Consider the following 14,031-nt stretch of genomic DNA (forward strand, 5'->3'; position numbering starts at 1 on the left):
AAGAAGGCTTAAGCTATTAGTATTTAGCCCTATTATACTAGATAGGTAGGTTATTTAGCCCTATTTACTAAATAGTCAGGTTATTCGGTAGCTAACTAAGCTAGATATATAGTTTAAAGTAGCCTATATATAGTAAATAGTAGAGTTTAGAATGAAAGTAGTAATAAAGATAATAGTATAAGGAATAGTAATAGGTTTTCTAGTATTAAAATAGATTTAGGGTAGCCTGTTAAAGGTATATATCTCTAGGTGTTATTTGGCTTCTTCCTAGCTAGGTATAATATCCTAGGTCTAGCTAGAAGTCTTCTACTTTGGGGGTCGGCCTCGTTTCTTTCTAGGTAGCGGTTAAATCTAATAGCGATTTATATATTCCTAGATTAATTCACTAGAAGTAGCCTCTAGTTCATTCTAGGGAAGCCATTAGTCGTCTTTTATGTCAAATCCAAGCTAGCGAACAAGGTATTTAACCCTTAGGCGCTTCTTTCTACGTATACGGTAGTTGATAATCTTCTCGATCTGCTAGTATTCCTTACCGTCAACTAGAATTGGCTATGGTAGTAGTGTGGTTCTTTTGAACGGATCGGGACCTTGTTTAATACGGTAGAGTTAGGCGACGGATATAACCGGATAGACCTTCTAGGATTTAGGAAAATCTAGCTTATAAGCTAGTTTTCCTATCCTTCGCTTGATTTTAAATAGTCTTACTCTCTAGGCTAACCATTTCCTATTAGGTTTGCTAGGTAAATGGTATCCCTTATATAGCCATAGCCAAATGGTATCCCTAACTTCGAATTTGGTAGGTATATATCTCTAGTTATACCGTAGTTTAGCTAGTGCTATAGCCCGATTAATCATTTTACTAGCTTCGGCCTAGTACTACTTATATAGGATTTCTAAGGCCTTATACCTACTAGTTCTGGCAATTTTCCTACTTAGGATATCTAGTACTAAGTACGGTTTAAATCCATATACCAGTTTATTTAGGGACCTCCTAATACTAGTAACTAGAGTATTATTAAGATAATACTACAAGGCTAGTAGGATTTTAACCTATAAGCGGTTAGAATTGACTATAAAGTTCATTTATAAAGCGATTTCTATAGTTTAGTTCGTTTGTTTAGATTACCTATTAGTCTACAGATAATAGGCCGTAGAAAATAGTAGCTTGGTTCCTAGTAATATAAATATTTCCTTCTATAAGTTAGACGTAAACTTGGGGTTACGATTACTAATAATTTAGGCTAGTATTCCCTAGTTAGTAAATATCTAGGTCCTTAGAAGGACTATTACCTATTCTTTGGCTATATATATCTAGCGGCCGGCCACGAGAAGCTTCTTCTTACTAAACTTATATATCATAGTACAGAGCATATCTGCAAGAGTATAGCCTTCGAGTGATTAGAGGGTACTAGTGGTTAGCGCTAGCGGTAAGTTAGTAATAAAGTCTATAGCTACTACATAGAATAGTATTAGCTAGGTATAAATAGGCTAGAGCTCCCTTAGTAGTAGGTTACGGTTAGTTAAGTTTACCTAATATACCTTATAGTACTATATAAACTTCGAAACCTTCTAGGCCTTCCTATAGAAATAGATAGCTATAAGCTCGTTTATCATCTTGTTTTCGCCGAAATAGTATATATCGTTATAAACCATCTGAAGGACTTGGTTAATATAGTTTTCTAGTAAGCAAAGTCTTCTAGTGCCGTCAAAGTCTATATAGAAGAGTAGCCTATTTATAAGTTCGAACGGTCCTATGGGCAGTTTTGGCCGTTTATGTTTTCTGGCTCCGGCGTGGTCATTTCTAACCGAGTCTTTCTCGTTTTCACGGAGGGCTTAGTAGATAGGTCTATACTTCTGGTCCTTAGGATAGCTAGCGATAATTCTAGCCTTAAATTTATCGCTAAGTACTAGTTCTATAATAATTATATCCGCTATAAAGGCATTAGTATCCTAGTAATCGCTCTAGATATCTCTAAGCTTGTCTACTAGGCTATTCTTAACCTTTAGATTATTCTACTCCTAGGTAGGTAACCTTAATAGCGTATCGGGTACTATATTTAGTGTCCTAGGGATATAGAAAATATTAAGATTAAATCCTAATAGATAATTAGCTACATTTGCTAGTTTTAGGTTAGCCTTAGCTAGATCTATTATAATTAGGGATATATACTTTACTATCTCTTTTGTTAGGGTATAGTTGGTAAGGATATTAACCAGGTGTCTATTTGACTATACTATCTTCCGAAGTTTCCTAATTACCTAGATAAGTATAGCAATTTCTACCTCTATAGATCTATAGCGCTTTTCCACGTTAGTGGTCGCTCTTAATATAAATAGGATAGGCTATACTTCACTTAAAGGAATATCCCTACTAGGGATTTTCTTACTATCCTAGTTACCCTTAAGCTAGAAAGCGATAACGTTATAGCCATTACGGTAGGCATCTAACTTAAGGAATAGCGGTTTTTCTAGGTAGTAGTAATAGAGAAACTCCTGGTTATACAAGTGTTCCTGAAGTAACCTAAAGGATTTAAGTTCTTCCTTGGTTAGGGTAAATTTGATAGTAGAAGTGACCGCTTTCCGGGCTCTTTTAGCTTTCCTAGGCTTAAGCTTTCCTTCTTTCCATACTACGGCCATTAGCGCTGTCTTCTGTACCTAAAGTGGCCTTACTTTTGTATCAAACTATAGAATGCCTTTCCTAAGCTATCCGGCCATTCCAAGGTAATACTCTAGACTATCGAGTATATCTAGGAACTTTAGCTTCTTAAAGGTAGCGATATAGTTATCGGTTTTAGCGATGCCTTTGCCATTTATAATGTACCTAAGGAGCCTTATGGCTAGGTAGCCTATAAATGATTTAGGCGCCCTAATGTAAATACGAGCCTTATTAAGGATTTTGTAAATAGTATATAGGTATTTGAGGTATTCTTCCTTAGTTTTATTAAAGATAATAATATTATTAATATATACCCTAATAAAATAGTGGTATTTTAGGAAAAGTCTATCTATATAGTATTATATAAAGGCTGGTATATTCTTAAAACCTATAAGTACTACGTTCGATTTTTCTAGGCTATAGTAGCTTATAACGACTATATAGTTACTATACTCCTTAGCTATAGGGAGCTAGTAGAAAAATCCTAATATATCTAAGGCTATAAAGAATTTATTACTAACTATAGTAGCTATAATATTATCCTAGTCAGGTAGGGGATAAACATCTAGGACTGTAATTACATTTAACGGTTATAGGTTAACTATACTTCGGCTTTTCTTAACCTCTACCCCGGGCTTTTCGGAGACTTTTCTCTATATAATAAAGACTAGGTATATAATTAGGGTAGGTTTATCTATAAAAGTAAATCTTCTAGATACCTAGAGTTAATTATAATACTTATCAAGGGCTTTACGGTCTTTAAGCCCTATTAGGTACGGTCTAACTATATAGACTTACTTTTACCATCTATTAACTAGATTAATCTATATCTTCTAGTTTTCCGGCATTAGTACGATTCCCCTGTCCTAGTAAAGGTTATATTTGTCTAGAAGTTCCTTTACCTTAAGTACAAATTCGGGGTTTACATTAGTAATACTAATGCCGTCTTTGCTTTTAATGGCCGAGATATCATTAGGTTTCTCGATGCCGTATAACGGGGTATAAAAACTTGTCCCGTTTAGTGGTAGAAGTTCCTAGTCGCCGTCGGCTTTTTCCTAGTAGTATACGTGCTAGGCTTCTTCTAGCCTCCTCTTTAGCTCTTGCTTGGTAATTCCGTCCTAAACTTTGGCCTATATATCTTCTATATCTATTATACTAATCTATATAGCGGTGTCCTCTCCTAAGTATTCTAATAGATAGCTAACTTTATCCCCTTTTCGGATAATCATAGGGGTATTAGTATCATTTCGGATGATTACTACCCTTAGGGTATACCAGGTGACTATAGTGTCCTAGATTCCTTCTCGGCTAGCGGTGAAGTAGAAGCACTTGTTCTCTAGGAGGTTATTAGGCAGTAGAATAAAGTATATCTCGAGTAGCTAGGTAGAGTATATAGGTACGATGGTATACTAGGCGGCGGTGACTTTCTAAGAGATAGGCTTAGGGTTCTTTTTCACGATATCTCTACAGACCTTTATATTAGCTAATGATCTAAAGGTATAGATGCCCTTGACAAAGTCAATCTTAACATTATAGGTAATTATAAAGTTAGTGCCTAGTAATATCTTCGGAGTAAGTTTGTTAATAACATCGGCTATAATATAGATATACCTGTCAATAGGCGTATTCCTAGCCTCCCCTAGGATATAGAAGTCAAATTCGACCTATTCGCTAATCCTAGTCTTCGAATTGACTCCCTTAAGGGTATAGGGCTCGCCCTTAATCTATCGGGGATTCTTTACCCATTAGGTAATCTATATCTAGTTAACTAGGTTAGTTAAACTACCTATATCGAAACAAATATCTGTAGTCTAGTCTCCTAGGTTAGCTTGAACCGGAATATATAGGTAAGACGTCTTCTTTAGCCGGTAGAAGGGTATTTCTATACTTAGGTTAGCTTCTACTACTTGGCTAGGTTTAAAGGAGAAGAGTATAGTTTCCTATTATTACGGTTCCTTAGTTAATTCTAACGATATAGCTACTCCTTCTACGAAGTCCTGCTCTACCTAGGGAAGGTCCTCCTTTAGTAGTTTAGGTAGGTATAGTTTCTTCCTATAATCCTAATATAGGTAGTGGTATAATACTCCTTGGCTTACAAATAACTATTTACAAAGCCTATATATATTGCTGTCTTCCTAGATATAGTCTTCCTTGGTAGTATTAAGGAAGTACGCCTCTCTATTATTACTATCTCCATTAGTCTCGGATTTATAATCGCTAATTAGGAGATAGCTAGCGGCTTTAAGCTCCTTATATTTAGCTTCGGCTTTCTTGTCCTTACTAGATATTACTATAGTATTATAATAGTAGTAGGTACTATCCTTATTAATATGCTTCTAGCTATAGTAGTAGAACTATCTAAAGCGGGGATTCCGGTTACTATATCTGCCCTTTTCCTAGGCTCTATTACCCTATAGGTAGCTATTTCTAACTTAGTCGTTACGTTCCTTCGGTCGAGACTCCTAGTTATAGCTTTAGAATTGCTCCTCTTACGGGAGATACCTATATTTCTATTCCTCCCTTCTCCTATAATAGTTAGTCTAGTATTACTAACTTTAACCACCCTTTCGGGGGTTAGTATATAACTAATTAGCTTGTTCCTTATTAGTGTTATTATTATTACTACTACTAGGCCTATCTAAGGTTTTATCGATATTAAATATAGCTACTTTCCTTAACCTCTTTTCGGCTTTAAGTTCCTCTAAAAGGGCTTCTTATTTTTCAGAGGTATAGAGGAGGTACTAGTCAATAGTGTCTATCTCGCGTAGCTTAGGGTAAAGCTTATAGAGTAAGGGAGTTATCGCTAACTAGAGTCTAGTTAAAAGCTAGTAGTTTGTCTTATCTCCCTAGACTCGAGTATAGTAGAAGAGGTCTATAGCGAATTTACAGATAGATTTACCTAAGGCTAGGTCGTCTTTGGTATAGTTATTCTAAACTAGCCATTGACCTACCTAGTTAAACTAGATACTAAATCGTTCCTTAATCCTCTAGAGCTATATCTCTATATTCAAGTATAGGGTCTCTTTCTTAGTTAGCGACAGTTATTACTTATACTACTATAAGGCTAACCTATAGAATAATACCTATAGGTCATTTTATAAGAGAAGCTCCTTAGAAATATTTCCTCTAACTATATTATAGATACGCTTAATCTAGAGATTAGTATCGGTATAGTAATAGATCTTTTTATAATAGAAGATTAGCTAGCTATTTATAATCTTTTAGTTAATATCTAGCTAAAGTAGGCCTATATTAGTAATCTTCTAGGCTTAGTCTATTACTAGTTATAGTATTATATATACCGACTATAGCTAAGGGGAACTAATATCTGCTTAGTTAGTTATAGCGTTCTAAAGAAGTCTAATTATTACCCTCTAGAGTAGTCTTATAATTGTTTCCTCTATTAGGTCTAGTAATAAGAAGGGTATATATCCCCTTATAGGGTTATCCCCTATTAGTATCGGTATTATTATTAGCGATCCTCCTATCGGCTAGACTATTAGCTAGGGGTTTTATAAAGGTCCCTACTAGGGTTCTTCCCTTTCTAGAAGTTCTCTTAGTATATTAGTTATAATTATAGTTTAAGTAGCTCTAATAGATCTACTTAGTATCTAGTTACCCTATCTACTTAGACTTACTAGGTTTAGCTTAGTCCTTAGGGTCTTTAGTAGATCTAGTAGGCCTATAGGTAAAGTTATCCTTTATAAGGTAGTTTCTAGTAATATAGTAAATTATTAAACTAGGTCTTTAGGACTTGGTATTTTCGAGGTCTCTAAGGGTCCCCTATACTAGCCTTCCTTCTAAACTTACACTTCCGGTATAATTCTTACTACTAGTAGTAATAGTAGAATAAGAGCTTCGTTCAAGAGCTAGGGAAGGAGTCTTATAAAGTACTTAATAAGTCCTTTTAAGGTATAGTTATTAAGAGTCTAAGATTCTAGGTAATCCTTGTCTATTAGGTAGTTATAGAAGTCCTAAGTATAAGTAGAGTAGTTATCGGCCTCCTTAAGAGATACTACTAGCTTAAGGAGTCGAAGGTCTATTAGAGAGAGCTTCTAAACCTAATGCCAATAGGCGTTTCTAATGACAAAGCAGTAGGTCTAATGCACTTACTATAGTTTAGACTCGTTTATCGGTTCTTAATAGTATTAGTGTTACTATCGTTTTTAACTATTTAGGCATCTACTCGGAGCAGAGGGATATAGTCACTTAACTTGGGTAAATAGTCTCCTATAGCGTTCGAACGCAGATAGTAACGAAGATCGTAGCTTCAAACCGGTAGTAGGCACCACTTGCTATAGCTCGATGGCTATAAATGACTATAGCTCGGATAGGCTATAAGATATAATACTATAGCAGTATTCGCGCCGTAGGCGGTACTCCTAGACCTACTAGTACGGTCTATAGAAGTGGTGGTAAGATGTGTTAATTCTTCTAAGTGCCAGAGGCACTTAGGGATGCTATCTAAATATATATCTATAACCCCTGGCTCATCATCCCTGTTGGTAGGTCCGTCGGATCTGACCTACTGATAGCTATATGCTGTAACATTTTCTCCCTTTTTTTCCCTTGTCTTTTTGTACCATTCTATCTATCTGGCACTTGAATTTCGCCGACGGATGGCGACCACGTTTTTTTTCCCCTGGTAGTGCACATACTGCACGTTACCTCCGTACCAAGCTCGATACATGATTACAGGCTGGCATGGTATCTTATGTTACACTTCCGCACCATATCCTGGCTAGCGAGGGGGCACAGCAGACCTCTTAGATTTGCCGCCTATTGCCATTGCAATATGCGGTATATTAAAATGCAGCCTTGGCAGTCTCGTGCGTCGTCTTCCGGACAGGACTTCTGGCTACCGGAAACCAGGTAGCGGTGTGGTATGTACTTTGGCTGCTGCTAGGCAAGCAGAGAGAGTTTTGTTCTTATGATCCCGAGCGGAACTGCATGTTCCGTTGCTCCAGTCGAACAGTGCTAATTACCTGTCGCAACTGCCAATGTAATCACACGTACTAATTAGCATTCAACGACATTTTGCCAAGTAGATCAGCAGTCTGGACACAACATGGGCAACGGGGGCGGTACACGGCCGGCGGCTAATTATTAATTAGTTCAAAGACAGTGATGGATACGTTGGGAAGAAGCGGACGGTGTGGAAGAAACAATGCTCTCCTTGATATAAACAACATGGACGGGCTGCTAACATCTGACTCGGGTACATCACGGAAGAATGACGTGTTAGGGAATGGTCTACCGGAAGAGGTGTGTTATAAGATTGAACAGAAAATGAACACCTTTCCGTGGAGAGACCAGAAAACAAAACTAACAAAGTGGAAAATGAAAAAAAAAAAAAAAAAAGTAGGGCCAGATAGGCGTTTGTTTGGCTTCAACAATTGCCGGCCGGCGAAAAAGGGGGGCTCGTCGTAAGTTTTCGGCCAGTTGGGCGGTCCGGGGGCGGGGAGGCAATCTATATTAATCTCGGCGGCCCCCCCCCCCCCTTCCCTCTCTCCCCCCCTACCTCATCCCCTTTCCTGGGCTTCCATCTGACCGTGGACGCTTTCGTGGGTTTAGGCGCGCACAGCCATCTCGCCCATGGGCATGGAGGCGAGCCCTGTAAAAGCGAGGGCGTGTCAGTGTCTTGTTCTGGTATCTTTCCCTGCCTGCTCGGTATGACGCTCGGTATGACTTACAGCCATCGACGGGCTCGGGCGCTTGCTGTTGGATGGTGCAGGCGTTGTACTCCTCGGGCCTCTGAGCGGTGAGGCCGGCAGACGGGCAATCCGCGTTGAGGTTGCAGCCGTTGTCCATGGCCCTCTGCAGAGTGTCGCCCTCCCAGCCGAAGAGGTAGTCGCCGTGGGCGGCGGAGCCACTGTGAGGTCGAGGTTAGAGATGTTCGTATGATATGCGCCTGGAGCGGGCGTCCGGAAGAAGAAAAGAAACTCACCCGAGGTTCATGCTGTAGATGAAGGCCGGGCCGGACTCGGGCCACATGCTCCGGTCGGCGAAGGCGCTGACGTCCCACATGATCTCGTACATGACCTGAGGTAGCTTAACGGGGTGAGTGGAAGGGCAAGAGCCGCCACCGGTCGCTCCAGAGCCCTGGCCGTAAGCGACGTGCGACTTGTGGTCCGGGGTGTCCAGGTTCTGGCCGTCCCAGCATCTGTTGAGCGCGCCGCGCCTGTCCATCAGCACTCGCTCTATGTCATGAGAAGCATCATGGAGACGGAGATCAAAGAAGGGGCTTGTGCGTACGCAGGGAAGATGATTGTCTGGCGGATCATCTTGCAGCTCGGATCCTGGGGGATCCCAACAGTGTCGCTGCCAGTGCAAGGAGCGCCGCCCACGAACTGGTTCTCGTTCGTCGAGGTCCAGCAGCGGTGGCAGATGTTGCCGCGGGGAACTTTGCTGTCATCGGTGTTGGCCGCTTCGCCCGCGAGCATGCGGAAACCCTAGGGCAGATGTGTCAGTCTCTGGAATTCCTTAATTGTTCTCTCCTTTCCCTCCCTCCCTCTCTCTCTCTCTCCCTCTCCCTCTCTCTCTCTCTCTCTCTATCTTTCCCCCCTTTCGTTCTTCGAATAGCCTCTTCTTTTCTTCCTTTATCTCTCATTCCTTTCCCTTCTCGGGTTCCTCCTTTTTCTCTCTCTCTCTCCCTCCTTTGGCTCACTTATTGGGGGTTCAGCTTCATTTGTCTACTTACCGGTGCGAATGCTGTGACTCGGCCGCTGGGGATGTAGTAGACGTCGAGACCGCCGTTGTTGATCAGCTGGCCCTGGGGTCCGCCGTTGCCAACTTGTGGGACACGGTGATAGGAGCCGTTCTTGTGCTTGAAGAACATGACGGCGGTCCAGTAGTTGGACTTGTCTTGCTTGAAGCTGCACGATGTGCAGGTCGACCGCTTAGCCAGGTCGTACTCGACCGGCGTCATGGTCAGGTTGAACGAGTTGCCGCCGACAATCTGATGAAGATGGGGGGTGTAGCGCATGCCCGGGTTGACCAGGGGGTCGACACGGTCAACGACCAGCTGTGAGCAGGCGAAGCGCAGCATGTTGAACTGCGCAACGGCGCCGTTGGCCAGCAGCGCAGCCGCGGCGGCGAGGGAAGCCCACTGATGCATCTTGACCTTTATTTTTCCTCAAGATCCTTCTCTTCTTGGTTTCAAACTCCTAGGCCCTTTGGCTTGGTTTGTTCTGGCTCTCTCTCCGAGCGCGGGATGGAGTCGGTGCTTTTAGTTTAAAGACAGCTCGAGGAAACGGAGGAAGGCCAATGGCACGAAGACGCTGGCAAGACGACGGAGAGATGTCGTACCGGGACACTTTATATATATACTGTTTGGACCTCGTCTCCTAGCTGCCAGTGTCTTGTTTCGTACACCCACCCATGCGTCCCCCCCTTCCGTCCTGGCCTTGAACCAGAGATGGCGGTGACCTGGTTTGAGCCAGGCGCAGATCACTTGGTTGCCCAAGCAGTCATATCTGCCGATGTTACGGAACAAGTTCGAAAAACTTCTGTCATATGGCTATAATATCAACGATTGGTGTTGAGCTCGCCCCAGGCGTTATTGGAGTCCCCCCCTCCCCCCTTGCCCGCTTCTCTAAACAATTGCCGGAGCTCCGGAAGAAGCAGCTTGCCCGGGCGCGTGCAACAACGCCACACACTTTCCTGTTCAAGGTTTCCGGGTAAAAGCAGCCCCATGCAAAAACCCCTGAGCCTCAATATCCCCAGTGTTGCCCAAGTCTCCCCACCGCCGTTCGTCGCCTTCCTTAGCTGCAGCCGCGCACCTGTTTGATTGAATAAAACCCGAGCGGCAAAGCCCCGGCAAGGTGACGTAGAGAATGGCTCAGTGCCGGCTATTATTGGCACCTCGGCGCTCCACCGGTCACGCCGTCACCGGGGGTCGTTCTGACTGGGGGAGGTCGGAGATGTACTATACTTGTAGACGGGACACGATAGGTCGAGGCGTAGTTTCGTGGAGGTGACTCGCTCTGTGCCCGCCTGGAGCCGGGAAAGACGAGGCACCCCCAGACACGACCCCCCATCATCTACGCCCGTCCGCTCTGTTGGTCGGTTGCCTATGGTATCGGCCCTTTCGAGAATATAGCCAATCAGCTATAACAGGGAATTCGCGTCGGTAGAGTGGCGATACGGAAACCCACGACTCGATGCTCTTGTCACCTCACCTACGAGCCTTTGAGAGGCTGCCGTGCTTGCGGAGTGACTGACATCACCTATCATGGCCCGGGACTCCTTCCACCTTTATGGAGATGGACTAGACAGCGTGAGTTAATACCTAGTTGACTTAGGTATTGATGCTTTCCTCTCTGGTTTGCAGATCAGGACTTAAATATGGTTCTTCTTTGATTTGGCGCACCATCCTTCCTTGATCCTTCCATTGCTGTCAACTGGAGTTTTGTTATATGGAAATATCTGCAATAAAGTCGCGCTGTTTGCTGCCAGGAGTCAGGAGACAGGGATGGGGGCGCTTCTCCCACCCTCTGCTCTCCCCTGGTAGGCTCCCCCCCCCTTCCCCTTCTCTAGATAATTCTCTTTCTTACTCCTTTTTTTCTCCCTCCTTATAGACATCCCCCCAACTAGTGCTGATGCCGCTGCAGGTTGATGGTTGACGGCTGGCTGTCTTTTATCAGAGGGCATTTGCCGCTCTGATCAGCGCCAGGTCAATCCTTCGACATACACTCTTTATGTCAGCTTCAATATGTGATTCTATCTGGGAGGATTTGTCATTCGCAATCGAGTTGATCAGACATGAGGGCGATTTCCGGCGGCCCACTCTTGGGCTTCCATCAGCCGAAGGCCAAATTCCGCTCCCGATACTATCTTGTCCCCGTCCAATATATATCATTAGCCTTGGCCGTGGACCGTGATAAGCCGAACTCACGCACCTTGATATTAACCTCCTTGGCAGAATTCTCGAGTCTTGCCAGGCGAGAGTCGGGGGAAAGGGGGGGGGGGCGGACGAGAGAAAACCGAACCCAGCCATGTGACGGCTACGGTTTTCGAACATTTTCGCCAAGCGACCGTGAATGGATAGCGTCCTAAGAATTAATTATGATTCTCTCTTTCAAGGTCTCCTCATCAGCGCCGTTGTTTCCTGTCTTGACCCACGATCGTCCATCTCCTTCGCAATGTCATCATCCCGTGTCATTCCGTTGTTCTAATTATCCGTTCCTTCCTTTCATCTTGTAGATTTTGTTCGTCCTGCGTAATTCTTTCCAAGCGGGGAGTCCCAATGGGGTCAAGAGAGCAAGCATAACCATCCCAAGGTAATATCCATCATCCACCCACACTGGCTAACACGAATAAACAACAGGATGAAGCAGAAGAGAGAATCAAAAGTTCCTCTAATAATTAGATGCCGTCACGATATTTTCTTCGTGCTTTTCCTACTCTCCTCCTTCTTTTTTGAAAGAAGCCGACCAGGTTGTCCCATCGTCATCGGAGAGAAGGATTTACCGGATACTCCGGGCCAAGGCACACTGCTGAGAGTGATAAATAAGAAGGCAGCGTTTCTGAGCACAAGGAGGCCGAAGACAATCAGAATGCGGTGCGCCACCTGTTCAGGAACCGCATATCGTTCAATCATCTCTAAATCCAACACACTGCTCGGGTTGGAATTTCTGTTTATTTCGTATTTATTCTGATTTTTTTTTTGGGTTGGGGGGGGGGGGGGGTTAAAAGGATTTCGTTGGCCCTGGACCATACAAACCGAATCTCGACGTTGATGGAAATCTGGGATTCTCTCTGGCTCTGGGTGGGGCCAGTCTTGGTGTTCTCGAACCCACTAACTAATTAGCACATGTCGAAGAAAGAGTCAACGCATAACGTTAATATGAGACAGCCTAATTATCCGAGATCTCGTGTCCATCAGCGAGATTTCAACCCCCGGCATTAATTACTCAGTCGGGATCTACCACCTGTAGGGTATTTGTCGGGCCCACTGCGCCGACTAGCAGGCGGGAAGAGGTCGTTGCCGATATCGGGATAAGCAAAGGAGGACGACAGCGGTTTTTATGATGGACAGCTGCTACCGCCGCGAGCTCGAGACAGCGACCGCCGTCATACAGACGGCTGCTCAGATCAGCCGGGAGGTCCTCGCTGCCGCTGCCGCTGCCGCTCGGGGTGACCAGGCCGCGTCCGGGACCTTTGACGTCGTCAAAGACGACCTCAGCCCCGTCACCGTTGCCGACTTCGCCATCCAGGCCCTCCTTAGACGGGCTCTCGGCAATGCCTTTCCCGACGACGGCTTCGTCGGCGAGGAGTCGGCCGACGAGCTGAGGCAGAACCGCAGGCTGCTTTCCCGTGTGCTCGCCGTCCTCGCCCAGTGCGGAGCCAGCGCCCTGTTTCGCGACGCCGACGACCTCTGCGACGCCATCGACTCTTGCACCACCCTGACGCCGGGCGCCGCCGGTCCCACCAGGATCTGGGTATTTGACCCCATCGACGGCACAAAGACCTACATCCGCCACGAGCAATACGCCATTAACGTCGCCCTCCTCGAGGCGGGCCGTCAGGTCGTGAGCGTCGTGGCTTGCCCTCTGCTCTCCGTCGATGCCACCGCTCCCGTGACCGACCGCTCCGTCGACCCGACTGGGAAGGGATGCATTCTCTACGCCGTCCGGGGTCATGGCGCCCACATCCGGCCGCTGTTTGGAGACGCCGGCGCCGTGCAACCTCGGCAGCTCCCCCGGCACGCTGACGAAGCCACGTCTCCCGACCATCTCCGCTCCGTCACCTGCTGGGCTCTGCTCGACTCCGGCGTGGACTCGGTGCACGAACGGGTGGCGGAGCAGCTAAAGGTCCCGTTCCCGGGCTGCGACTTGCTGGGATGGGTCCCCCGATGGGCCGTCATGGCGATGGGAGCAGCGAACATGACTGTCTGGGTGTACAGGAGGAGGGATCGCTACGCCAAGATATGGGACCACGCCGGCGCCATGCTGCTCTTCGAAGAGGTCGGCGGCATGATCACCGATGTCCACGGCAAAGAGATCGACTTGACCGCGGGGAGAAAACTGAAGGCCAACTTTGGCTTCGTGGCAGCCCCCCGGAGTCTGCATCCCCTTGTGCTACGGGCGGTGCACGATGTCCTCAAGACATCCGGGAAACACGAGCTCCTCCAGTAGCTGTTGGTGGCTGCATCTCGTCCCGGAGACGGGCCATCTCCCCTCCCGTGGCCGCCAGCACGCGCATCTTACACAATCAGCAGTTTGTGGACTCCACCACAGGACGCCCTCGTCACTCACCCAAGCCCTGTAGATGACCTTTTCGATTCGAGGGGATTGATAACTTGCGAGCTTTAGTAAACGTAGTAGGCATTCTCAGTTCCCATCAAGGATTTCCTCCATCACAAACTACAAGCC

The 14,031-nt window shown here is 45.2% G+C and overlaps 2 protein-coding genes across 2 annotated transcripts; one reads left to right on the forward strand and one right to left on the reverse strand.

Moving 5' to 3' along the window:
* Nucleotides 1-8,226: 8,226 nt before the first annotated feature.
* Nucleotides 8,227-9,773, reverse strand: P884DRAFT_208904 (uncharacterized protein; the record flags this gene model as incomplete). The annotated part of the gene is made up of 5 exons (XM_069438907.1): nt 8,227-8,270; nt 8,350-8,528; nt 8,604-8,819; nt 8,912-9,108; nt 9,357-9,773. 5 exons carry the CDS (start codon nt 9,771-9,773, stop codon nt 8,227-8,229), a joined length of 1,053 nt encoding a protein of 350 aa, XP_069294609.1.
* Nucleotides 9,774-12,497: 2,724 nt separating this feature from the next.
* Nucleotides 12,498-13,999, forward strand: P884DRAFT_263765 (uncharacterized protein). Its single transcript, XM_069441786.1, has one exon. It carries the CDS (start codon nt 12,685-12,687, stop codon nt 13,792-13,794), a length of 1,110 nt encoding a protein of 369 aa, XP_069294610.1. The 5' UTR covers nt 12,498-12,684; the 3' UTR covers nt 13,795-13,999.
* The last annotated feature ends 32 nt before the right edge of the window (nt 14,000-14,031 follow it).

This window comes from Thermothelomyces heterothallicus (assembly GCF_042370625.1).
Source record: "Thermothelomyces heterothallicus CBS 202.75 unplaced genomic scaffold P884_scaffold_27, whole genome shotgun sequence".
In the NCBI taxonomy this organism is placed as follows: Eukaryota; Fungi; Ascomycota; class Sordariomycetes; order Sordariales; family Chaetomiaceae; genus Thermothelomyces; species Thermothelomyces heterothallicus.